The following is a 26,925-nucleotide window of genomic DNA, read 5'->3' as shown; positions in this document are numbered from 1 at the left end:
AGCGAGCCTGACGGTGTCTTAGGTTAGGGCTTTTTGCATGGTAGCTATCCTGCAGTCTGGTTTGCTCACCCAAGTTAGATCCCTCAGATTGCCCTCGGGGCATTCAGGCCTGGTCCTTACTCTAAGCAATGTAGCCTGTGCCTCCCTGCCCAGCCCCCTCTTGCTAGTGGCGGATGCAGGCGTCTGTGCTGCTTCACGGCTCCGGGAGTTACCGTTGGGCTGGTAATCTGTGGGTTTTAATTATTTATTTATTTTTCCCCCCAGTTATGTTGCCCTCTGTGGTTCCAGGGCTCGCCACAAACTCGGCAATGAGAATGTTTCCTGACGTTTGGAAACCTCTCTTTTTTAAGACTCCCTTCCCAGGACGGAAGAGCTCCCTACCTCTTTTGTCTCTCTTTTTGTCTTTTATATTTTTTCCTACCTCCTTTCAAAGACAATGGGCTGCTTTTCTGGGTGCCTGATGTCCTATGCGGGCATTCTGAAGTTCTTTTGTGGAATTTACTCAGCTTTCAAATGTTCTGTTGATGAATTCCTCCTATTCCTCCACCATCTTAGGCTTAGGACCACCTCCTCATGTCCAGTTCTAACTGTTCCTTCCTGAGCTGCATATAGGTTTCTCAAGAGGCAGGTCAGGTGGTCTGCTATTCCCATCTCTTTCAGAATTTTCCACAGTTTATTGTGATCCACACAATCAAAGGCTTTGGCGTAGTCAATAAAGCAGAAATAGATGTTTTTCTGGAACTCTCTCACTTTTTTGATGATCCAGCGGATGTTGGCAATTTGATCTTTGGTTCCTCTGCCTTTTCTAAATCCAGCTTAAACATCAGGAAGTTCACGGTTCACGTATTGCTGAAGCCTGGCTTGGAGAATTTTGAGCATTACTTTACTAGCATGTGAGATGAGTGCAATTGTGTGGTAGTTTGAGCATTCTTTGGCATTGCCTTTCTTTGGGATTGGAATGAAAACGGACCTTTTCCAGTCCTGTGGCCACTGCTGAGTTTTCCAAATTTGCTGGCATATTGAGCGCAGCACTTTCACAGCATCATCTTTTAGGATTTGAAATAGCTCCACTGGTATTCTATCACTTCCACTAGCTTTGTTCGTAGTGATGCTTTCTAAAGCCCACTTGACTTCACATTCCAGGATGTCTGGCTCTAGGTGAGTGATCACACCATTGTGATTATCTTGGTCGTGAAGGTCTTTTTTGTACAGTTCTTCTGTGTATTCTTGCCACCTCTTCTTAATATCTCCTGCTCATGTTAGGTCCGTACCATTTCTGTCCTTTATCGAGCCCATCTTTGCATGAAATATTCCCTTGGCATCTCTAATTTTCTTGAAGAGATCTCTGGTCTTTCCCATTCTATTGTTTTCCTCTATTTCTTTGCATTCATCGCTGAGGAAGCCTTTCTTATCTCTCCTTGCTGTTCTTTGGAACTATGCATTCAAATGGGAATATCCTTCTTTTTCTTCTTTGTTTTTCACTTCTCTTCTTTTCACAGCTATTTGTAAGGCTGCCTCAGACAGCCATTTTGCTTTTTTGCATTTTTTTTCCATGGGGATGGCCTTGATCCCTGCCTCTGTACAGTGTCACAAACCTCCATCCATAGTTCATCAGGTACTGTCTATCAGATCTAGTCCCTTAAATCTTTTTATCACTTCCACTGTATAATAATAAGGGATTTGATTTAGGTCATACCTGCATGGTCTAGTGGTTTTCCCTACTTTCTCCAATTTGGCAATAAGGAGCTCATGATCTGAGCCACAGTCAGCTCCAGGTCTTGTTTTTGCTGACCTGTAATGAAAAGGAGATATTTTTGTATGTTAGTTCTAGAAGGTCTTGTAGGTCTTCATAGAACCATTCAACTTCCACTTCTTCAGCGTTACTGGTTGGGGCATAGACTTGCATTACCGTGATACTGAATGGTTTGTCTTGGAAATGAACAGAGATTATCTTGTCGTTTTTTAGATTACATCCAAGTACTGCATTTTGGACTCTTGTTGACTATCATGGCTACTCCATTTCTTCAAAGGGATTCTTGCCCACAGTCATCTGAGTTAAATTCATCCATTCCAGTCCCTTGTAGTTCGCTGATTCCTAGAATGTCAATGTTCACTGTTGCCATCTCCTGTTTGTCCAGTTTACTATGCAATATTGCTCTTTACAGCATTGGACTTTGCTTCCATCACCAGTCTCATCCACAACTGGGTGTTGTTTTTGCTTTAACTCCATCCCTTCATTCTTTCTGGAGTTATGTCTCCACTGATCTCCAGTGGCATATTGGGCACCTACGGACCTGGGGAGTTCCTCTTTCAGTGTCCTGTCCCTTTGCCTTTTCATAATGTTCACCGGGTTCTCAAGGCAAAAATGTTGAAGTGGGTGCCATTCCCTTCAGATAGGTTGTTAATACCTACCCATCTGAAATTCTTCCAAAAATTGCAGAGAAAGGAGCACTCCCAAGCTTATGCTATGCAAGGCTACCATCACCCTGATATCAAAACCAGACAAAGATATCCTCAAGAAAGAAAATTATAGGCCAATATTGCTGATGAAGATAAACACAAAAACCATCAACAAAATACTGTCAAACTACATACAAAAACACATAGAAAGGCTCATACACTGTGATCAAGTGTGATTTATCCCAGGGATGTATGGATTTTTTGATATATGCAAGTAAATTAATATGATACACCAGAGTAACAAATTGAAAGATAAATCCCATATGATATTCTCAATACATGCAGAAAAAAAGGTTTTGAGAAAGTTCAAAACCCATTTTATTTCAGTTGTTGAATTAATATTTTAAAGGAATTTAAAATTTTTTGTGGTAAAATATATAAAACATAAAACATACCATCTTAACTATTTTTAAGTATACAATTCATCAGTGTTAAGTACACATAAATTGTTAAGTGTGTTACATTGAACATTCATAGTGTTTAAAGTACATTAAGAAAACTCCTGAGCTCTTTTCATCTTGCAGAATTGCAGCTTTGTACCCATTCAGTAACAAGTCTCTGTTCTCCACTTTCCCTGTCTGTGGCATACACCATTCTACTGTCTGTCTATGAATTTGACTACTGTAGGAACCTCATATTAGTGAAATTATACACTATTTGTGCTTTTCCTATTATTGTATTTCACTTAGCATAGTATCCTCAAGTTTCATCAGTGTTGTAGCATGTGTCAGAATTTCCTGCTCTTCAAAGGCTAAATAATATTCCTCTGTGTTATGTGCTGCGTTTTGTTTATTCATTCATCCACTGATGGAGACTTGTAATACTTCCACCTGTTGGCTATTGTGGACAATACTGCTATACCCTTGGGTGTAAAAATATTTCTTTGAGACTTTATTTTTGGTTTATTTGGGTTTATACAAAGTAAAACCAGTAGATTATATGGAAATTATTTTTAATTTTTTGGAGGAATCACCATACTGGTTTGCATAGCAGCTATACAGTTTTACAGTCTCACCAATAGTGCACAAGTTTTCCACATTCTGGCCAACATTTTTTTGTTTTTTGTTTTTTTGACAGTAGCTATTTTAATGGGTATGAGGTGGCATCATTGTGGTTTTTATTGCATTTCACTAATGGGTTAGTAATATTGAGTATTTTTCATGTGATTTTTGCCATTTGTATATCTTTTTTGGGAAAAATGTCTATTCAACCTCTTTGCCCATTTTATTTTTTTTTTAATTTTTATTTTTACTTTATTTTACTTTACAGTACTGTATTGCTTTTGCCATACATTGACATAAATCCGCCACGGGTGTACATGAGTTCCCAATCATGAACCCCGCTCCCACCTCCCACCCCATATCATCTTTGCCCATTTTAAAAGTCAATTGATTTTTTATTGTTTTGAAAGTGAAAATTAGTCACTCAGTCATGTCTGACTCTTTGTGACCCCATGAACTGTAGCCCACCACGCTCCTCTGTCCATGGAATTCTCCAGGCAAGAATACTGGAGTGGGTTGCCATTTCCTTCTCTAGGGGATCTTCCCGACCCAGGGATTGAATCCAGGTCTCCCACATTGCAGGCAGACTCTTTACCAACTGAGCCACCGGGGAAATCCTTCTTTCGGAAAATGTCTAATCAACCTCTTTGCCCATTTTTAAGTCAGTTGGGTTTTTTTGTTGAGTTTATATATCTGGATATTAACTGTGTATCAGATGTATATTTTGCAAATATTTTCTCCCATAGGTTGCCTTTTCACCCTTTTGATTGTATTCTTTGATTCACAAAATTAAAAAAATTTTGACATAGTCCATTTTATCTGTTTTTAATTTTGTTATTTGTGTTTTTAGTGCATATCAAAGAAATCATTGTCAAATCCAATGTTATAAAGATTTTCCCCTATATTTTCTTCTATAACTTTTATATTTTAGTTCTGTTTAGGTCTTTGATCCATTTTGAGTTCGTTTTTTTATATGATGTAAGGTGATTTCATCAAAGAATGAAAAGAAAGAATTTCATTTTTTTGCTTATGGATATCCAATTGTCCCAGCACTGTTTATTGAAAAAATGATTTTTTTTCCCTCATGGAATGGTCTTGGCACCCTTGTTGAAAATCATGTGACCACATATGTGAGAATTTCTTTCGAAACTCTTATTTTATTCCATTGGTGTATATGTATCTTTATGCCGTTACCACACTATTTTGATTACTGTATCTTTCTAGTAAAATTTGAAATCATGAAGTATGTGTCCATCAGCTTTGTTCTTCTGTTTCAGGATTGTTTTGGCTCTTTTGGGTGCCTTGATATTCTGTATGAGTTTAGGATGGAGTTTTCCATTTCTGCAAAAAATATCTTTGGGATGTTCACAGGGATTGCATTACATCTGTAGATCACTTTGGGTGTGTTACCATCTTAACAATCCTAAGTCTTCCAATCCATGAACTCTTTGCATTTAACATAGTCATTATCTACTGTTACATTATTTGTGTAATGAAGCGTAATTTTTAAAGGAGTTGTTGACTGAGGGAATTGGCACATTTCTTTTTATTCTTTCAGTTTTATTAAGATATAATTGACATTCAGCACCATGTAAGTTTAAGCTGTACAGCATAATGACTTGAGAAGATAGTCAAAAGGTACAAAGTTCCAGTTATAAAATAAATGAATATTGAGAATGTAACATACTGGTATATTTGAAAGTTGATTCTAGAGTAGATCAGAAAAGTTCTCATGACAAGGGACAGGGACTAGTAAATTTCTAATGTCTGTTCATGTATCTTCACTTCATATATCTCATGTTCCAGTATGTATAAATTGGCATCAGTTTTGGAGAAAAAGAATAAATTAAATATTAGTAAAGAGAGGATTATCTGACTGTATATATTTATAAGAAGAAAATGCTTGTGGCTTGATAAATTAAACAGGAAGTTAATTAAATTATCTGTTATTGACAAATAGTTTTGTTGAGATATTTAATGGTATTACTTAAGCTTAGATATAGTTTTATCTTGCCTGTTTGGGTCATGCTTAAACAAATTTTAGGCTTGTTAATTTAAAAAAGTTATTTTATTCATACCACTTAAAATTGTGTTTTCTTAAACAGAGGATCTATTGGGTTTTATTTCCTGAAGATTATCTGTGAACATTTTCAGTCATCAGAAGACACTAGTAAAGCTCAACTGCTCCACATTGACATGCTTTTACAAAGGAAGGAAGAAATGTTTGCAAAGGAGAAGGTTGAAGAAATCATTATAGGTCAGTAGGATTTTTGCAGATGTTTTAGAAAAGTGTTCATATGCATGTCCTTCAGAGATGGATATCAGAACAGTAGGAAAATCCTCAGATCAACAGATTTTTTTTCTTTTTCTCGCTTACTATTTTTCCTCCCTAATATCCTTTAATTATAACAATTCACCTAACCAGATTACACCTATGTGGTAAACCAGGGTGAAGTGAAGTCGCTCAGTCGTATCCGACTCTTTGCGACCCCATAGACTGTAGCCTATCAGACTCCTCCGTCCATGAGATTTTCCAGGCAAGAGTGCTGGAGTGCATTGCCATTTCCTTCTCCAGGGGATCTTCCTGACCCAGGAATCGAACCTGGGTCTCCCGCATTGCAGGCAGACGCTTTACCGTCTGAGCCACCAATTGTGAGGTTAGAAGCCTAATTTCATGTTTCAGTTTGATCTCAGATTAGTTTGTGTACCTTCAGGCAAGTCAGTAATATCTTTGGATCTTTGTTTTTTCCAACTATATAATGAAGGTTGTGAACCACATTCCTAATTTTTTATTTCTTTTCAGCAGCAATAGCATCCTTTTGTGATGCAATCTTATGTGAACCTGCCCCCAATAAAACAAATTAGAGTTGTTGTAGTTAAAGCAAAGACGTAGAGCCAAATCTCATCATTCCATTAATCCCCCATCTCTCTGTAGAACCTTATACTCTGAAGAACACAGATAGTGTGAACTCTTTCTTAGAAAATTCTTACCCTAATCTGTTCTTTCAAGTCTATACATATAGAGATATTACTGGAACAATAGTCACTAATGTTAATACTGGGATTTATTCTGAATGGTGGAAGTTTTGGTGATTTGTTGCTCTTTTGTTGTTTACCAGATTGCTTGAATTTTATAAGTATGAATCATGTTTTATAAAAACAAAGGCATTGTTTTTTAAAGGAAATCTCTTGACTAGATAATCTCTGAGTCTTTTGAACTCTAGATTCTATGAATTGTATTTTACTGATGACACCTTTCCTCCGTATCCTCACTGTGAATCCAGTTGTTTTTAGACCCAGTGTTGATAAGCTTGGTTATATGATTTTCCAACCCTCAGCATTTTAATGGTAGTATATTATAAAGGGAGAAAGGACCTCCAAGGAAATATAAAGATATCCTGATTACAAGGGAGGGAAAAACCTTATAAATTGCATAAAAACATTTTAAATACTTTTAAAAGTATAATAATATGTGAAGTTGCTCAGTCGTGTCTGACTTTTTGTGACCCCATGGACTGTAGCCTACCAGGCTCTTCCATCCATGGGATTTTCCAGGCGAGAATACTGGAGTGGGTTTCCATTTTCTTACTATATAATAGTCACTGAAGTCATCATTATGGTATACTAACAGTATAATAAAATACAATAGCTGTTATTGTTGACCTTGAATACTCTAAAAATAGTTAAATTATGCTTCATAAACTAGAAAGTATGTTTAATTAAAAATAAATAATTTTTTTAAAAAAAGAAGACTAGATATATTCATGGATAATAGCTTCCCACCATTGAAGGCTGGAGGAGCCACTCTGGGAGGATCTGGCTGAGATGAAAGTATTTCATGTTGGTTTCTTTTATTGTAACAGAGATCCAGATGGTAAAATGGACTTTCTTACTGGTTCATTTCCTGGGCATTTTTCTGTCTGTCTGTCTTTCTTTTAAAACATGATTCATTAAAAAATATATATATTTATTTTAAAAAGAAAAACATAATTCTTAGAACATGATTTTTAGAAAAATTAAAAACCTTAAGTGATTTACACTTCTTAAAAATATTTTGTTTGATGAAAGTAAACTGCCAGGTAACTAGAAAACTTTATTATCTAGAATAACTAATTTTCCATGATTACAGTTAGCCAAAGTTGTATTATGGTATCTACTTATACAGTTATACTTTCAACGTATTATAATATTTTAAGTACATACTTTACAGGGCTTTTTACTTTCATGTGACTATTTTTGACTAAGTCGTGGAACAAACTTTGTCTGCTCACTGGGTTGAGGGGTCAGAGACTCTGTTTTGTTTTGTTTTGTTTTAATATAAAATTATTTATTTTAATTGGAGGCTAATTACTTTACAATATTGTAGTGGTTTTGCCATACATTGACATGAATCTGCCATAGGTATACATGGGTTCCCCATCCTGAACACCCCCTCCCTCCCTGTCCCATCCCTCTGGGTCATCCCAGTGCACCAGCTCCGAGCACCCTATCTGATACATTGAACCTGGACTGGCGATTCGTTTCACATATGATAATATAAATGTTTTTTCAATGCCATTCTCCCAAATCATCCCACCCTCGCCCTCTCCCACAGAGTCCAAAAGACTGTTCTATACATCTGTGTGTCTTTTGCTGAGAGATTCTGTTTTCTAATTAAGACTTTTGTGGAAATTGATTGTGACAAAGAGGTGGAATTGGAAGGGGTATAGAATTCTACTATAGATTAAACTTTACTTTAGTGTGTTAATGTATTTGAACCCTGTAAATGTCTAGACCAGAAACAATCAGACATGTTACAATTTAAAGTAATAGAGTTTATGTGTAAACTTGGTCTTAAAGTATTTTACAAAGGCTTTAAGGTATAATTGGCCTTTCTTGTGAACCTGAACTGATCTAGTTAGTATATAATAGTATAAACACTTCTTATTAATGATTTCTAGCATTGCTGTCTGTTCACTGATAATAACATTAAGGCACCAGATGATGATCAAATTTGGAACATAGAAAATACATTAAAAAGAAACTGGGCTGGAAAACTATTACAGATTGATGGGAAAATTACAGTGATTGTAGCAAACTCTGATTGTATTATATAGTCAATTTTGCTAGTAAATCTAAAATTGATGATAAAAACCTGTCTGAATGTGGTTGTGTTTGTCCATTATGTAAAGATTATAGGTTCTGAATACAGTTATTGCTCTTTATTTAATGTAATAGATCTTGATTCTTGTTCTTAGAGCTTGTTTTTTTTTCAGGTCACCAAACAGGAAAACCACTGGCATCAGAATTAATAGGCTATTTCCACAGCATTATTTGGAAACAAGCTGCCAGAAGTTTTCAGGTTTGGGAATAATCTATTTTTATTCTTTATATTTTTTCTTCACACTAACAAAACAGTGTGTTCACTATAAAAATCATAGAGCATCAAATACTTAATAATCTATTTCTGCTTATTTACTATTTATTAAATGTAATGCAGAACATTAATGGGCAGTGGACAAGAATTTATTTAAAAATGCTAAGATGTGATTCACCCCCACTGGGAGTTTGTTGTTGTTCAGTTGCTAAGTCAGTGTCTGACTCCTTGTAACCCCGTGAACTACAGCACACCAGGCTTCCCTGTCCTTAACTATCTCCCAAAGTTTGTTCAAATTCAAGTCCATTGAGTCAGTTGGTGATGCTGTCTAACCATCTCATCCTCTGCCACCCTCTTCTCTTTTGCCTTCAATCTTTCCCAGCATCAGCGTCTTTTCCAGTAAGTTGGCTCTTTGGATCAGGTGGCCAAAAAATTGGAACTTCAGCTTTAGCATCAGTCTTTCCAATGACTGTTAAGGGTTGATTTCCTTCAGGATTGACTCTCACATCCATACGTGACTACAGGAAAAACCATAGCTTTTACTCATACGGACCTTTGTCGGCCAAGTAATGTCTCTGCTTTTTAATACGCTGTCTAAATTTGTCATACTTTTCCTTCCAAGGAGCAAGCATCTTTTAGTTTCATGGCTACAGTTACTGTCCACAGTGATTTTGGAGCCCAATAAAAGAAAATCTGTCAATGTTTCCACTTTTTCCCATTTTATTTGCCATGAAGTGATGGGACCAGATGCCATGATCTTAGTTTTTTGAATGCTGAATTTTAAGCCAGCTTTTTCACTCTCCTCTTTTACCCTTATGAAGAGATTCTTTAGTTCCTCTTCGCTTTCTGCCATAAGGGTGGTATCATCTGCATATCTGAGGTTGTTGCTATTTCTCCCAGCAATCTTGATTTTAGCTTGTGATTCATCCAGCCCTGCATTTTACGTGATGTACTCTGCATATAAGTTAAATAAACGGGGTTACAATATACAGCCTTGTCATACTCCTTTCCCAGTTTTGAACCAGGCAGTTGTTCCATGTCCAATTCTAACTGTTGCTTCTTGACCCACATACAGATTTCTCAGGAGATAGGTAAGGTGGTGTGGTATTCTTATCTCTTTAAGAATTTTCCTGTTGTGATCCACAAAGGCAAAGGCTTTACGTAGTCAGTGAAACAGAGTAGATGTTTTTCTGGAACTCTCTTGCTTTCTCTATGCTCTAATAGATGTTAGTAATTTGATCTCTGGTTCCTCTTCCTCTTCAAAACCCAGCTTGTACATCTGAAAGTTCTTGGTTCACATACTGCTGAAGCCTAGGTTGAAGGATATTGAGCATAACCTTGCTAGTATGTGGAATAAGGGCAATTGTATCATGGTTTGAGCATACTTTGGTATTGCCCTTCTTTAGGACTGTAATGAAAACTGACCTTTTCCAGTCCTGTGGCCACTACTGAGCGTTCCAAATTTTCTGGCATGTTGAGTGTACCACTTTTAACAGCTTCATCTTTCAGGATTTTAAATAACTCAGCTGAAATTCTGTCTCTTCCATTGTAAACATATACCATATTTTCTTTATCCACATTCATCAGTAAATGACAAGTTATTTTGTTTCCACACCTTGGCTTGCTGCAATGGACATTTGAGTACAAATATGTCTTTGAGATAATGATTTCATTTTCTTTTGATATATACACAGAAATGGGATTACTGAATTGTTTTGTAGTTCTGTTTTTAATTTCTTGAGAAACCTGCATTCAGTTTTCCATAGTGGCCATACCAGTGTACACTCCCACCAACAGTATACAAGGTTTACCTTTTCTCTACATCCTCACTACCATTTGTTAATCTTGTCTTTCTGATGGTAGCCATTGTGACAGCTGTGAGGAGATATCTCACTGTGATTTTGATTTGCATTTCCCTAATGGTTAGTGAAGTTGAGCACCTTTTCATGTACCTATTGGCCATCTGTGTATCCTCTTTGAAACAGCTTGCCCAGATCCTTAGCACATTTTTAATGGACTTTTGGAGTTTTTTGTTTGTTTGATTCTGTTTGTGTTTTTATTTTTTGCTACTGAGTTGTAGGAATTCCTTATATATTTTGGATAATTCCATATTGAATGTGTCCGTCAGTTCAGATCAGTTGGTCAGCCATGTCCAACTCGTTGTGACCCCATGGACCGAGGAACGCCAGGCTTCACTGTCCATCACCAACTCCCAGGGCTTGCTCAAACTGATGTCCCTTGAGTTGGTGATGCCATCTCATCCTCTGTTGTCCCCTTCTCCTCCTGCCCTCAATCTATCCCAGCATCAGGGTCTTTTCAAATGAGTCAGTTCTTTGTATCAGGTGGCCAAAGTATGCCACCTCCTTTGCCATCTATTTGCCATGAAGTGATGGGACCAGATCATGGCATCTGGTCCCATCATTTCATGAGAAATAGAAAGGGAAACAGTAGAAACAGTGTCAGACTTTGTTTTTTGGGGCTCCAAAATCACTGAAGATGGTGATTGCAGCTAATAAATTAAAAGATGCTTACTCCTTGGAAGGAAAGTTATGACCAACCTAGATAGCATATTAAAAAACAGAGCTATTACTTTGCCAACAAATGTCCATCTAGTCAAGGCTATGGTTTTTCCAGTGGTCATGTATGGATGTGAGAGTTGGACTGTGAAGAAAGCTGAGTGCCGAAGAATTGAAGCTTTTGAACTGTGGTGTTGGAGAAGACTCTTGAGAGTCCCTTGGACTGCAAGGAGATCCAACCAGTCCATCCTAAAGGAAATCAGTCCTAGGTGTTCATTGGAAGGACTGATGCTAAAGCTGAAATTCCAATACTGTGGCTACCTCATGCAAAGAGTTGACTCATTTGAAAAGACCCTGATGCTGGGAGGGATTGGGGGGCAAGAGGAGAAGGGGACGACAGAGGATGAGATGGCTGGATGGCATCATTGACTCGATGGATCTGAGTTTGGGTGAACTCCGGGAGTTGGTGATGGACAGGGAGGCCTGGCGTGCTGCGATTCATGGGGTCGCAAAGAGTCGGACACGACTGAGCAACTGAACTGAACTGAACTGAACTGATGGGACTAGATGCCATGATGTTAGTTTGTTGAATGTTGAGTTTTAAGCCAGCTTTTTCATTCTCCTCTTTCACTTCATCCAGAGGATCTTTAGTTCCTCTTTGCTTTCTACCATAAGGGTGGTGTAATTTGCGTATCTGAGGTAATTGATATTTCTCCTTGCAATCTTGATTCCAGCTTGTGCTTCATCCAGCCCTGAATTTCCCACGATGTACTCTGCATATAAGTTAAATAAGCAGAGTGACAATATACAGCTTTGACATACTCCTTTCCCAGTCTGTTGTTCCATGTCCAGTTCTAACTGATGCTTCTTGACCTGCATCCAATTTCGCAGGAGGCAGGTAACGTGGTATGGTATTCCAATCTCTTTAAGAGTTTTCCACAGTTTATTGTGATCCACACAGTCAAAGGCTTGGCATAGTCAATAAAACAGAAGTAGATGTTTTTCTGGAACTCTCTTGCTTTTTCTGTGATCAAATAGATGCTGGCAATTTGATCACTGGTTCCTCTGCCTTTTCTAAATTCAGCTTGAAAATCTGAAAGTTCTCGGTTCACGTATTGTTGAAGCCTGGCTTGGAGAATTTTGAGCATTACTTTGCTAGCCTGTGAGATGAGTGCAATTTTACAGTAGTTTGAACATTCTCTGACATTCCCTTTGGGATTGGAATGGAAACTGACCTTTTCAAGTCCTGTGGCCACTGCTGAGTTTTCCAAATTTGCTGCCATATTGGGTTCTGCAATTCCACAGCATCATCTTTTTCGATTTGAAGTAGCTCAGCTGGAATTCCATCACTTCCACTAGCTTTGTGCATAATGATGCTTCCTAAGGCCCACTTGCCCTCACACTCCAGGATGCCTGGCTCTAGGTGAGCAATCACAGCATCGTGGTTATCTGGATCATTAAGATCTTTTTTGTATAGTTCTTCTGTGTTTTCTTGCCACCTCTTCTTATCTTCTGCTTCTGTTATATCCATACCATTTCTGTCCTTTATTGTGCCCATCTTTGCGTGAAATGTTCTTTTGGTATCTCTGATTTTCTTGAAGAGATCTCTAGTGTTTCCCATTCTGTTGTTTTCCTGTATTTCTTTGCATTGATCACTGAAGACTTTCTTATCTCTCCTTGCTATTCTTTGGAACTCTGCATTGAGATGAGCTTCTCTTTCCTTTTCTCCTTTGCCTTCTTTTCTCAGGTATTTATAAGGCTTCCTCAGACAACCATTTTGCCTTTTTGCATTACTTTTTTGGGGGTATGGTCTTGATCCCTGCCTCCTGTATAATGCCTCACTGTATAATCATAAGGGATTTGATTTAGGTCATACCTGAATGGCCTAGTAGTTTTCCCTACTTTCCCTACTTTTTTCAATGTAAGTCTGAATTTTGCAATGAGGAGTTCATAATCTGAGCCACATTCACCTTCCAGTCTTATTTTTGGTAACTGTATAGAGCTTCTCCATCTTTGGCTGCAAAGAATATAATCAATCTGATTTTAATATTGACCATTTGGTGATGTCCATATGTAGAGGATTCTCTTGTGTTGTTGAAAGATGGTGTTTGCTATGACCAATGGGTTCTCTTGGCAAAACTCTGTTAGCCTTTGCCCTGCTTCATTTTGTACTCCAATGCCAAATTTGCCTGTTATGCCAAGTGTCTCTTGACTTCTTACTTTTGCCTTCCAGTCCCCTATGAAGAAAAGGACATCTTTTGGGGGGTGTTAGTTCTAGAAGGTCTTGTAGGTCTTCATAACTGTTTAACTTCAGTTTCTTTGGCATTACTGGTAGGGTCATAGACTTGGATGACTGTGATATCAAATGGTTTGCCTTGCAAACGAACAGTGATCATTCTGTCATTTTTGAGATTGCACCCAAGTACTGCATTTTGGACTCTTGTTAACTATGATGGCTACTCCATTTCTTCTAAGGGATTCTTGGCCACAGTGGTAGATATAATGGTCATCTGAATCAAGTTCACCCATTCCAGTCCAGTTTAGTTCACTGATTCCTAATATGTCGCTGTTCACTCTTGCCATTACCTGCTTGAACATGTCCAATTGACCTTGATTCATGGACCTAACATTCCAGGTTCCTATGCAATATTGTTCTTTACAGCATTGGAATTATTCCCGTCAGCAGTCATATCCGCAACTGGGTATTGTTTTCGCTTTTTCTCTGTCTCTTCATTCCTTCTAGAGTTATTTCTCCACTCTTCTCCAGTAGCATATTGGGCACCTACCGACCTGGGGAAGTGAAGTGAAGTAAAGTCGCTCAGTCGTGTCCGACTCTTTGCGACCCCGCGGACTATAGACTACCAAGCTCCTCTGTCCATGGGATTCTCCAGGCAAGAATACTGGAGTGGGTTGCCATTTCCTTCTCCAGGGGATCTTCCCAACCCAAGGATCGAACCCAGGTCTCCTGCATTGCAGGCAGACGCTGTGTGTCCTATGTTTTTGCCTTTTCATACTGTTCATGGGGTTCTCAAGGCAAGAATACTGAAGTGGTTTGCCATTCCCTTCTCCAGTGGACCATGTTTTGTCAGAACTCTCCGCCATGACCTGCCTGTCTTGAGTGACCCTACATAGTATGGCTCATAATATTGAGTTAGACAAGGCTGTGCTGTATGTGATCAGTTTGATTAGTTTTCTGTGATTGTGGTTTTCATTCTATCTGACCTCTGACAGATAAGGAAAAGAGGCTTATGGAAGCTTCCTGATGGAAATGGCAACCCACTCCAGTATTCTTGCCTGGAGAATCCCATGGACAGAGGAGCTTGGTAGTCTATAGTCCACGGGGTCGCAAAGAGTCGGACACTTCCTGATGGGTCCTATTCTGATTGAATATATAGTTTGCAGGTATTGTCTCTAATTTCATAAGTTGCCTTTTAATTTTGTTGATGTGAAGGAAGAAAAGAGAATATTGATTGCCACTATGACTTATATTCATCAAGGCTGGTAATAAAATGCACTTAGCATCCAACTAAAGATGTGTTTTGGTTGACTAAAAATTTCAGCATTACCATTTTTTGTTTCTAGAGATGACTTGGACCAATTAGGGTCACATGTAGAGATATCTCTGTAATTTTGTTATTTCTTTTTAAACTTTAGGTACACAATTTTGATAATGCCCTGCACTGGTACTGTTATTCTCTGAGATTTTATGCAGCTGATCAATCTGATCTGGACTTGGCCAAGCTACAGAGGAACATGGCTTCTTGTTACCTGCATTTGGGACGATTTGATAAGGTCTTTTGATTTATCTCTTTTTCAAAGATAGCATATGTTATAGGTGGTGGCAGAGAGATAATTAATGTGATATCTTAACTATTTATTAGGTTAGGATATCTGAAGAGTTCTTCATACAGGACAAAGTCAAATTGATAGTTTCCTGACTCTCACACTATGAACATTAATAAGTAGAACTTCCCAATAGGAGAAATAATTTATAGACTCTTAATTCCATTGCTTACTGTTTATTTTTAGCACTTTGTTCTGAAAGGTAGTGTATCATTGGAATTCATGAACAGAGTTATCTGCTACTAACCATCTGCAGTATTGTCCTTTGAAGCAGAATAAATTTTAAGGTAAACACTTTTTTTGGTCAGGCATTCAGTTAGAACAAATACTTGGATGAAATATCATTCTTTTACTTTATGGGTTAGCTCTTGCCTTTCTACCACTCTTTAAAAAGTTTAGCAATTGAGTTCTTATCAGGACAAAATTCTAGAAGGTAAAATAGATAAAACTCATTTGAGGATAGAGCCATTCGTACTTCCCAAAGCAATTGGGACATTTCTTCCTTTGCTTATCATAATAGTATGCACATGATGGGAAGGGAGTATATTGCCTTGTTGTAGGACAAAGAAACGGGATGGACAAGTATGGACCCACTATGAAGCTTTTGGTTGCTTTTTAAGTTTTAATGATAAATTTAGGGGAAAATATGTGATTAAAGGATGTAATTCTAGACATTTTCTTTGAAGATTTGTTTTCTTTGAAGGATTATTTGTCTGAATGAATACTTCAGATTTTCTTTCACAAGAGTATTTACCATTTAGTTTGTTATAAATTCACAGTCCGAAAAGAGAAGTTGAAAGTTTATTTACCGCATCGTATTTCTACACAGGCTAACATTTAATTGTTTCAGAAAGACAGGTGACTACTATTTCTTTAAAGACCTTGAAAGATGTCACATAGATTTTGTTACCTAATTAATTATATTTCTCCTCAGAATACCATTAACTATTTCAGGAAGTTAATTTCCCACTGCTTACTTAAAGATATATAAAGAAGAGAATCACAAAGCTTTTGTGACTTCTATGATTTGTGTTAATCTGGAAGACTGAGAAGTACTGAGACCTAGAGCTGGGAGATGGATGCATCTGCAGGCCAAGAAGAGATATCTCATCAGCTCATCAAGATGGAAAGAATATAGTATGAGATACTGTAATAGTCTCTGAAGTTACAAAGATGAACAAGTTGCCTTCGGCTCAGTAAAGCAGTTGGCATCAGGGTATCCTAATGAGCAAATCAGAAGATTGTGGCAGTGGGGAAAGTTTAAGTTGGAAAGATTGCATAAGTCAGGCGCATAGGTAGTTGCTATCACATAAGCTCATCAATCAGGGAACAGGTCTTCAATCATTGAGATTTGGACTCAGATGCAGGACTAAAATCTTTACATCACTGGGCGTATGTGTAGATAGACTAAAAAAAGCAAGGTCCAGCTCCAAACCTAAAGTGACTGGGTTTATGTTTGGGTTGAGCTCTAAACCTAAAGTGACTGGCTCTAAAGAGGAGCTCAAGCATGGGGAGCCAGACTGCAGTTACCTAAAAGAGAATACAAAGTGATTAGAGAATAGAGTTTTCTAAGACTTGAAGCAATGCTTCTTAAATTTCCTTTGTGTTAGCTTTGGTTCTAGAGCCTAGTGTGGGACTGAGCCTATAATTGGGAGTTCAAATGGTATTAGTAGTGAGGGAGGGAAGAATTAAGACAGCAGGAAACCAGGTGTGTTCTAATCTGTATACTCACTTTGTGATTATATCATTTAAGGCTGGATTGCCTACTTGATTACTATTAGTATTTTCTCCATTTTATTTTTCTTGTCTTAAACTTACCAGATACCAATTAGATACCCTCCATATGTAAGAATAGTCTACTGTGCACTAAGACAGATAGAAAGGTGAAAAAATCACACAGTTCATCATATTTTACTATTTTGCTATTCCCACCTAGCCTGGTTAATTTTATTTTGTGATTTTTTTTCACTCCTTCCCTTGATGTATTTGAGCATTGTTCAGAAATTTTACAAAACCATGTTTACTGAATCTGATAAAATTTCGTAGTTTTCACATGCTAAGTTGCTTCAGTTGTGTTCTACTCTTTGCAACTGTATTGACTGTAGCCCACCAAGCTCCTCTGTCCGTGGGATTTTCCAGGCAAGAATACTGGAGTGGGTTGACATGCCCTCCTCCAGGGGATCTTCCCAACCCAGGAATCAAACTCACATCTCTTATGTCTCCTGCATTGGCAGGCGGGTGCTTTACCACTACTGCCACCTGGGAAGCCCAAGTGTTAGTCGCTCAGTCGTGTCTGATTCTTTGCAACCCAATAAACTGTAGCCCACCAGGCTCCTCTGTCCCTGGAATTATCCAGGCAAGAATACTAGAGTGGGTAACCATTCCCTTCTCCATGGGGTCTTCCCAACCAAGGGATCGAACCTAGGTTTGCTTTGCAGACTGATTCTTTACCATCTGAGCCACTAGGAAATCCCGCAGTTTTCACATAAGCACTGACTAAAACTGACTCTCGTTGACTTTCTGTCTTACTCTCCACCAATCCTTGGTAATTGTGAAATGTTTTTTTATTCCTAAGCCCCATGCTTTATCCTTTGTTCTAGAAAAAAAAAAAGTAATAATTTTCTGGGTTTGTAGCCACTGACATCAGCTCCTCTCCTCTTTATCCATTCTTTCTTCTCGCTTATCTCAGAGAAAGAAGTAACTTTCCCATGGGACCTTCTCTACAAATTTCAGTGCTAGTTTTTAAATCTTTTTCTCTCTACTGTTTCTTTCTCTGTCACTACAATTATTTTTAGGCCTTCCCTATCCGAAAGCTTTCCTTCAACCTGTCATGCTCCCCAAATTACAGTTTGTCCTTTTTATTACCAAACTTTATAACCTAAAATTACTGCCTATATTTTTTAAGTATTCATTCATTCAAAAAATATTTATTAACTGTCTACTACATGTTAAATACTATTCTAGGCATTGGGGATGTAGTAGTAACCAAAGTAGACAAAACTGTCTACCCCTACAGAGTTTATATTCTACTGGAGAGACAGACAATAAAAAGATAAAAGTTATGATATATTAAAAAGGTCAGCAAATTTTCTGTACAGAATCAGATGGTAAATATTTCAGGTTTTCTAGGCCATAGTCTTTCTTGCAAGTACTCAACTTTGCAGTTGTACCATGAAAACAGCTGTAGACCAAATGTAAACAAACTGACACGACTTTGTGCTAACAAAACTTTATATTTAATAACATTAAAATTTGGATTTCATTAAAAATAAAATTTAAAAAATAAAAAAATAAATTAAATCCAATGAAAAAAAATAAAATTTGGATTTCATAGAACTTTTTGTGTCATAAAATATTCTTTCGATTTTTTCAACCTTTCAAAAAAGTAAAACTTAGCTTGATAGATGGTAAACTGGATGTAGCCCAAAGGCCATAGATTAATGATCCCTGTTATATTAGACAGTGATAAGTGCTAGAGAAAACTAAGTAGGAAAGGGTAGTATTAAATGTTTAAGAGGAGGAATGAAGGGCTGTAATTTTACAGAAGGACTCAGTGAAAAGGTAGCTTTTCAGTAGAAACCTGAGGAGATGAGGGATCTAGCTATGAATATCTTAAACAAGAGCATTCCAGACAGAGGGAGTAGCAAGTGCAAAGGCTGTGGGGGGTGTGGGAGTAGGAACATGTGGATGGTGTTTGACGAATAGCGGAGAAACTAGTGTGTCTGGAGCTAAGGGAATATTAGGGAAAGTAGGAGATATGATCAAGGAAGTAGCAGGGAAACAGATCTGTGAGAAAGATGTTGTATTTTATTGTAAAGATTTATGTCATTAACTCTTGAGATGGAGAACCAGTGAGGGAGTTTGAGGCAGAGGAGTGACTAGATCTGACTCGCATTTTAATAAAATCACTCATTCACTGTGTTGAACAGGCTGAGCTGAGTGTAAGAGTAGAAGCAGGGGGAAAAGGTAGGACGCTACTGAAATAATCTAGGCAAGAGATTATGGTGGCATGAACCAGTATGGAGGAAGTGTGGATGGGGAGAAGTGGTCAGATTCTAGATACAATATGAAAGTGAAGGTGAGAGAATTCTCTGACACACCACATACAGGATAGTAGAAAGTGAAAGTGAAGTCGCTCAGTCGTGTCCGACTCTTTGCAGCCCCATGGACTGTAGCCTATGACACTTCTCCGTCCATGGGATTTTCCAGGCAAGAGTAGTGGAGTGGGTTACCATTTCCTTCTCCAGGGGATCTTCCCAACCCAGGGATCGAACCCAGGTCTCCCACAGTGAAGGCAGACGCTTTATCATCTGAGCCACCAGGAGAGTAGAGGGAAAGACAAGAATGACTCTTAAAGTTTTTGGCCTCATCATCTACTCCCCTCTTCATGATTTTTGTGTCCATGATTCTATAAATTGCTCTTCTGAATATCACTAGTGACCTTTTAAAAAACTTTTTTACCATATCATGTGGCATGTGGGATCTTGGTTCCCTGATCAGGGATCAAACCTGCATCCCCTGCATTGGAAGCACAGTCTTAACCACTGGACTGCCAGGGAAGTCCCACTAATGACCTTTTAATGATAAAGTCTAATGATTTTTTCTCAGTCCTTCTTGTTTTCTGGTCTTTCTAGCACAAAAGAATATAATACTGTCAACTACTTTTTCTCTTCTAGAAACTTTCTCTTTGGCTTCTATAACATACTTTTTTTCACTGAAGTATAATTGATTTACAGTGTTGTTAGTTTCTGGTTTACAGCAAAGTGATTCAGATATATATATATATATATATATATATATATATATACACACACACACACACATGTATTTTCATATTCTTTTCCATTGTTTATTATAAGATACTGAATATAGTTCCCTGTACTATATGGTAGGGCCTTGTTTTTTTTATTTGTTTTATGTATAGTAGTTTGTGTTTGCTAATCCCAGATTCCTATTCTGTCCTTCCTCTACCCTCTTTCCTCTTTGGTAACCATAAGTTTGTTTTCTCTGTGTGACATACTCTCTTAATCCTGTGCTCTGACTCTTCCTTTTCTATTTATGTTACCAGCAGTCTCTTTTCCCAGATGTTGGATGAGGGCAGGTACTATGTTTACCTCATTGTCCATTTTATCCTTAACACTGCATGAACATGCTGGGTACCTGATAAGTTTTCAGTAAACATTTTAAAATTTATTTTCTTGGTGTTTGATAAGTTTTCAGTAAACATTTGTTGAATTTATTCTTTTATTTCAGTTGTACACTATCCCCTCAGTAATCCCTTAGCTGCTTTCTTAGCTTCAGCTCTCCATTCCCAAATCTATGTCACTAACCCTGATCTTTCTCACAGCCCACTTCCACCTTTCCTACCGTCCTTGGATATATACATCTATCTAAGACTGAAATCTCAGATTCATGGATTTTTTCTTCTCCCTCTATATTTAGTCATGTTCCACATCTGGTCACTTTTACCTCTGTGTTATTTTTGCCAACTGTCTCCTCTTCCATCTTTCCCTCACTATCCTAGTCCAAGCCTTCATTACCTCTAAGACAATTGGAATAATCTTATAAATGATTATTATATCTCGCTGAAAATTTTCACTGGCTCACTATAAATAAAGACCAAATTCCGTAGACTTAAGAGCCTCTGTAATCTTTAAATAAAATAATCCTATTTTATTTCCTGTACACATGTACTGTGTTTGTCCCCAACTGAAGTACTTGCTGCTTCCTAACCATACTACATGTTTTTCTGCCTCTGTAACTTTTCCCATGCTTCTGTATTGCAAATTACCTCTTCTGTATATCCCTGCCTTTTGAAATAACTTTTTCAAAGCCTGGATTACAATGACAGTCTTAGCTTCCTAAGGAAATTTCTGAGTCTTGGTCTTCCTCTAAGATTTTGTTACACATCTGTTTTTACCTAGGTACTAAGGCTTCCCTGGTGGCTCAGAGGTTAAAGCGTCTGCCTGCAATGCAGGAGACCTGGGTTTGATCCCTGGGCTGGGAAGATTCCCCTGGAGAAGGAAATGGCAACCCACTCCAGTATTCTTGCCTGGAGAATCCCATGGACGGAGGAACCTGGTGGGCTACAGTCCATGGGGTCACAAAGAGTCAGACTCGACTGAGCAACTTCACTTTCACTTATGTTATGCCTTCTATTCTACTAGTTATTTGTATAGCTGTCTTTGTGTTTGTGCTCAGTCATGTCTGACTGTTCGCAACTCCATGGACTGTAGCCCGCCAAACTCCTCTGACCATGGAATTTCCCAGGCAAGAATAATGGAGTGGGTTGCCATCTCCTCCTCTATGAAATATTCCTGACCCAGGGATCAAACCCATGTCTCCTGCATTACAGACAGATTCTTTACCCTGAAGCACAGGGAAGCCCTATACCTATCTTAGCTCTCTATTAAATTGATACCTCCTCTAAGATAAGGCCATCTCTTTATTTTGTCTGATATCTAGCATAGAGCCTATTGCATCGTAAACACTCATTATATTTTTTTTTAAAGTCATAGAGACTCCATAAATGCTTGCCAGTTTCCCGATATAGGAATTCTAATTGTTCATGCTATTTCTGTCCTCCTACTGTGGATAATTGGAAATTAAAAGTAACCAAATTCCTTAGACTTAAGGGCCTATTGATTATCAGAAGTGAATGAGGTTATGTTATTTAAAAAATCATCCCATTATTCCTTTCTCTAGCTCAGTTCCTTTCTTTTAACATGAAACATTGAATCATAGATCATAAATCAATTTGAATGGGTTAAAGAGGTTGGAGAGTCTATTTTCTGAACTCTTAGTAGGTTATGTTACAGATTCATCAGTTCATGCATTTGGCGACATCACTCTGAGATAAGAATGCTAAATTTAGGTGGTTTCTTTAGTTTATTTTCTAACTTGTAGAAATGTAAATTTTTAATCACCATTATCTATTCAGTATCTCCAGTACATTTTGTGAGGCAATATTAAACTCTGTAGTTTCATAGACATCAAATCTGTCTTTGGGAAATTTGTAGCACCTTAAGCCCAATACCCTAATCTTCTTATTTTCTAAGATGTTAAAGTGTTTGGCTTGTGAAAGTCATAGATTTGAATGGACAGACTTTATATGGGAGAAATGACCTTGGGTTACAAGTATAGGAGTAATTTATTACAACTTGACATAATGGAATTTACTGCAAATCATAATAAAACTTTAATATTTAAGAGAAGGATAATGGATTCTTTTGGTGATAGTTTATAAGTTAATAGTCATACACAATTCAGTACTCTTTAACTCAGTACAAAAATTCCATCCTCAGCTTGTATCTGCAGTTTAGATACATGAATGACATTGTATCACTATAGACTGATAAAACTAAAGCATAATCTCAAAGCACAGTATGGTCATAAGACTTACAACAGCCCCAAGATGAGATTATAGAAAATTTATAAGACCTAAAGTGCAACCAACCATATCTCATGTGCTGGTTTTATATTGGTTCTGTTTGCTATATGAAATACCAAAAATCATGCCTTTCCATTATAGGAGTGAAAATGAGCTTGTGATCAACAGAAGTAAACGAGTAACATTCACTAGATGGCACTGTGGCCTCTGTTTGTACAATAATAACTTATCAGTGATTTTGAAGCAATTTTTGACTCTTTGGCAGGTATAGCTTTCCCCACAAACGTTTCTGTATGAATGTAAAAGAAAGTTAGCACTTAAGTAACCCTGAGGTAAAGATTAATATTTACTCATTCTTGGTACAGCCATAATGTAAAAACACTACAATTTTGGTTTTAAGTCAACAAATATTTATTGAAATCTAATCTATGCCTGGTGGGCTTCCCAGGTGGCACAGTGGTAAAGAATTTACCTGCCAATGAAGGAGATGCAAGAGACCCAAGTTCAGTCCCAGAATTCAGAAGATCCCCTGGAGTAGGCAGTGGCAACCCACTCAAGTATTCATGCCTGGATAATCCCATGAACAAGGAACCTGGTGGGCTACAGTACATAGGGTCACTAAGAGTCAGACACTACTGAGTGACTGACTGAGCACACACACACACACACACACACACACACACAATCTGTATTGCCTCATACAAAGAATGTTCAAGTACTGCACAGTTGCACTCATTTCACATGCTAGCAAGGTTATATTCAACATCCTTCAAGCTAGGTTTCAACAGTATGGGAATGGAGATCTTCCAGATGTCCAAACTGGATTTAGAAAAGGCAGAGGAATCAGAGATCAAATTGCCAATATCCGTTGGATCATGGAAAAAGCAAGGGAATACCAGAGAAACATGGACTACTTCTTCATTGACTACACTAAAGCCTCTGACTGTGTGGATCACAACAAACTGGAAAATTCTTAAAGAGATGAGAATACCAGACTACCTTACCTGCCTCTGGAGAAACCCATATGCAGATCAAGAAGCAACTGTTAGAACTGGACATGGAACAACATACTCATTCAGAATTGGAAGTGGAGTATGTCAAGGCTGTGCATTGTCACCCTGTTTATTTAACTTATATACAGAGTACATCATGTGAAATGCTAGACTGGATGAAGCTCAAGCTGTGATCAAGATTGCTGGGAGAAATGTAATAATCTCAGATATGCTGATTACACCACCCTAATGGCAGAAAGTGAAGAGGAACTTAAGAGCCACTTGATGAGGTAGAGGAGAGTGAAAAAGCAGTCTGAAAACTCAATGTTCAAAAAACTAGGGTCACAGCATTTGGTCCCATCACCTCATGGCAAATAGATGGGGAAACAGTGACAGAATTTATTTTCTTGGGCTACAGAATCACTGCAGATGGTGAATGCAGTCATGAAATTAAAACATGCTTGCTCCTTGGAAGAAAAGCTATGACAAACTTAGACAGCATATTAAAAAGCAGAGACATCACTTGGCTGATAAAGGTCCGTATAGTCAAAGCTATGGTTTTTCCAGTAGTCATATACGGACATAGAGTTGGACCATAGAGAAGGCTGAATGCCAAAGAACTTACGCTTTTGATTGTAGTACTGGAGAAGACTCTTGAGAGTCCCTTGGATAGCAAGAACAAACTGGTCAATCCTAAAGGAAATCAGCCCTGAGTATTCATTGGAAGGACTGATGCTGAAGCTGAAGCTCCAATCCTTTGGCCACCTGATGCGAAGAGCTGACTTATTGGAAAAGACCCTGATGCTGGGAAAGATTGAGGGCAAGATGAGAAGGGGGCAACAGAGGATGAGATGGTTGAATGGCATCACCGATGCAATAGACATGAGTTTTGAGCAAGTTCTGGGAAATGGTGAAGTACAGGGAAGCCTGGCATGCTGCAGTCCATTGGGTCACAAACAGTCAGACATGATTGAGTGAGTGAACAACAGCAACTATAGGATAAATTGAAGACATGATCCTTTCTATAGATAAACTTAAAATATTATTGTATTGAGAATGAAAATGAGATTTATACACATGAAATAATTACAAAGTAAAAAGTATGCAATTGAATATCAAATTGTGATACATATTATATGGATTTAAATTAATAATATGTAAATGAAGATCTTTTGTGATTATTGATTGAATGTACATATGACCTAAAGCTGAAAAGAGTAACTAATGCACTAGATGACAGAGTCTGATCTGAAGGCATCTCAGTTAGGTGAAATGATGAGCCCATTCTAACAAGATGAAGACAAACAGGGAACAACAATACATCCTGTACTTGTATCCTTAAAACTAACTGTGTAAGAACAGAAAAAATGAAATGTGACTTAGCAGCAGCACATGTGAAACATTTGGGGTTGTTCAGTTCCGTCACTCAGTTGTGTCTGACTCTTTGTGACCCCATGAATCGCAGCACGCCAGGCCTCCCTGTCCATCACCAACTCCCAGAGTCCACCCAAACCCATGTCCATTGAGTCAGTGATGCCATCCAACTATCTTATCCTCTGTCGTCCCCTTCTCCTCCTGCCCTCAATCTTTCCCAGCATCAGGGTCTTTTCAAATGAGTCAGCTTTTCGCATCAGGTCTAAGTATTGGAGTTTCAGCTTCAACATCAGTCCTTCCAATGAACACCCAGGACTGATCTCCTTTAGGATGGACTGGTTGGATCTCCTTGCAGTCCAAGGGACTCTCAAGAGTCTTCTCCAACACCACAGTTCAAAAGCATTAATTCTTTGGTGCTCAGCTTTCTTTAAGGTCCAACTCTCACATCCATACACGACTACTGGAAAAACCATAGCTTTGACTAGACAGACATTTGTTGGTAAAGCAATGTCTCTGCTTTTTAATATTCTATCTTGGTTGATCATAACTTTTTTTCCAAGGAGCAAGCGTCTTTTACTTTCATGGCTGCAGTCACCATCTGCAGTGATTTTGGAGCCCCCAAAATAAAGTCTGTCACTGTTTCCACTGTTTCCCCATCTATTTGCCATGAACTGATGGGACCAGATGCCATGATCTTAGTTTTCTGAATGCTGAGTTTTAAGCCAACTTTTTCACTCTCCTCTTTCACTTTCATCAAGAGGCTCTTTAGTTCTTCTTTGCTTTCTGCCATAAGGGTGGTGTCATCTGCATATCTGAGGTAATTGATATTTCTCCCGGCAATCTTGCTTCCAGCTTGTGCTTCCTCCAGCCCAGCGTTTCTCATGATGTACTCTGCGTAAGTTAAATAAGCAGGGTGACAATATCTAGCCTTGACGTACTCCTTTCCCTATCTGGAGCCAGTCTGTTGTTCCATGTCCAGTTCTAACTGTTGCTTCCTGACCTGCATACAGATTTCTCAGGAGGCAGGTAATGCGGTCTGGTATTCCCATCTCTAAGAATTTTCCAGAGTTTGTTTTGGTCCACACAGTCAAATGCTTTGGCATAGTCAACAAAGCAGAAGTAGATGTTTTTCTGTAATTCTCTTGCTTTTTTGATGACCCAGTGGATGTTGGCAATTTGATCACTGTTTCTTCTGCCTTTTCTAAAACCAGCTTGAACATCTGGAAGTTCACGGTTCACATACTTTTGAAGCCTAGCTTGAAGAATTTTGAGCATTACTTTACTAACGTGTGAGATGAGTGCAATTGTGCAGTAGTTTGAGCATTCTTTGGCATTGCCTTTCTTTGGGATTGGAATGAAAACGGACCGTTTCCAGTCCTGTGGCCACTGCTGAGTTTTCCAAATTTGCTGGCATATTGAGTGCGGCACTTTACAGCATCACCTTTTAGGATTTGAAGTAGCTTAACTGGAATTCCATCACCTCCACTAGCTTTGTTCACAGTGATGCTTCCTAAGGCCCACTTGATTTTGCATCTAGGTGGGCCTAGATGAGTGTCTGGCTCTAGGTGGGTGATCACAACATCATGATTATCTGGGTTGTGAAGATCTTTTTGTACAGTTTTTCTGTGTGTTATTGCCACCTCTTCTTAATATCTTCTGCTTCTGTTAGGTCCCTACCATTTCTGTCCTTTATCGAGCCCATCTTTGCATGAAATGTTCCCTTGGTATGTCTAATTTTCTTGAAGAGATCTCTAGTCTTTCCCATTCTATTGTTTTCCTCTGTTTCTTTGCATTGATCGCTGAGGAAGGCTTTCTTATCTCTCCTTGCTATTCTTTGGAACTCTGCCTTCAAATGGGTATATCTTTCCTTTTCTCCTTTGCTTTTCGCTTCACTTCTTTTCACAGCTATTTGTAAGGCCGCCTCAGACAGCCATTTTGCTTTTTTGCATTTCTTTTTCTTGGGGATGGTTTGCTTCCTATCTCTTGTACAATG

The 26,925-nt window shown here is 38.2% G+C and overlaps 1 protein-coding gene across 1 annotated transcript in view; it reads left to right on the top strand.

The window, feature by feature from the left end:
• Nucleotides 1-26,925, top strand: part of TEX11 (testis expressed 11) — a 242,760-nt gene that overhangs the window by 124,963 nt on the left and 90,872 nt on the right. Inside the window, exons 14-16 of the mRNA XM_015104932.4 lie at nucleotides 5,567-5,718; nucleotides 8,717-8,802; nucleotides 14,988-15,125. Of these exons, the coding sequence (XP_014960418.1) occupies nucleotides 5,567-5,718; nucleotides 8,717-8,802; nucleotides 14,988-15,125 (376 nt within the window). The remainder of the gene's footprint in view (nucleotides 1-5,566; nucleotides 5,719-8,716; nucleotides 8,803-14,987; nucleotides 15,126-26,925) is intronic.

This window comes from Ovis aries, chromosome X (assembly GCF_016772045.2).
Source record: "Ovis aries strain OAR_USU_Benz2616 breed Rambouillet chromosome X, ARS-UI_Ramb_v3.0, whole genome shotgun sequence".
NCBI classification, from domain to species: Eukaryota; Metazoa; Chordata; class Mammalia; order Artiodactyla; family Bovidae; genus Ovis; species Ovis aries.
The sequence above is the reverse complement of the archived record's forward strand: the minus strand, read 5'-3'. Positions and strand labels throughout refer to the sequence as shown.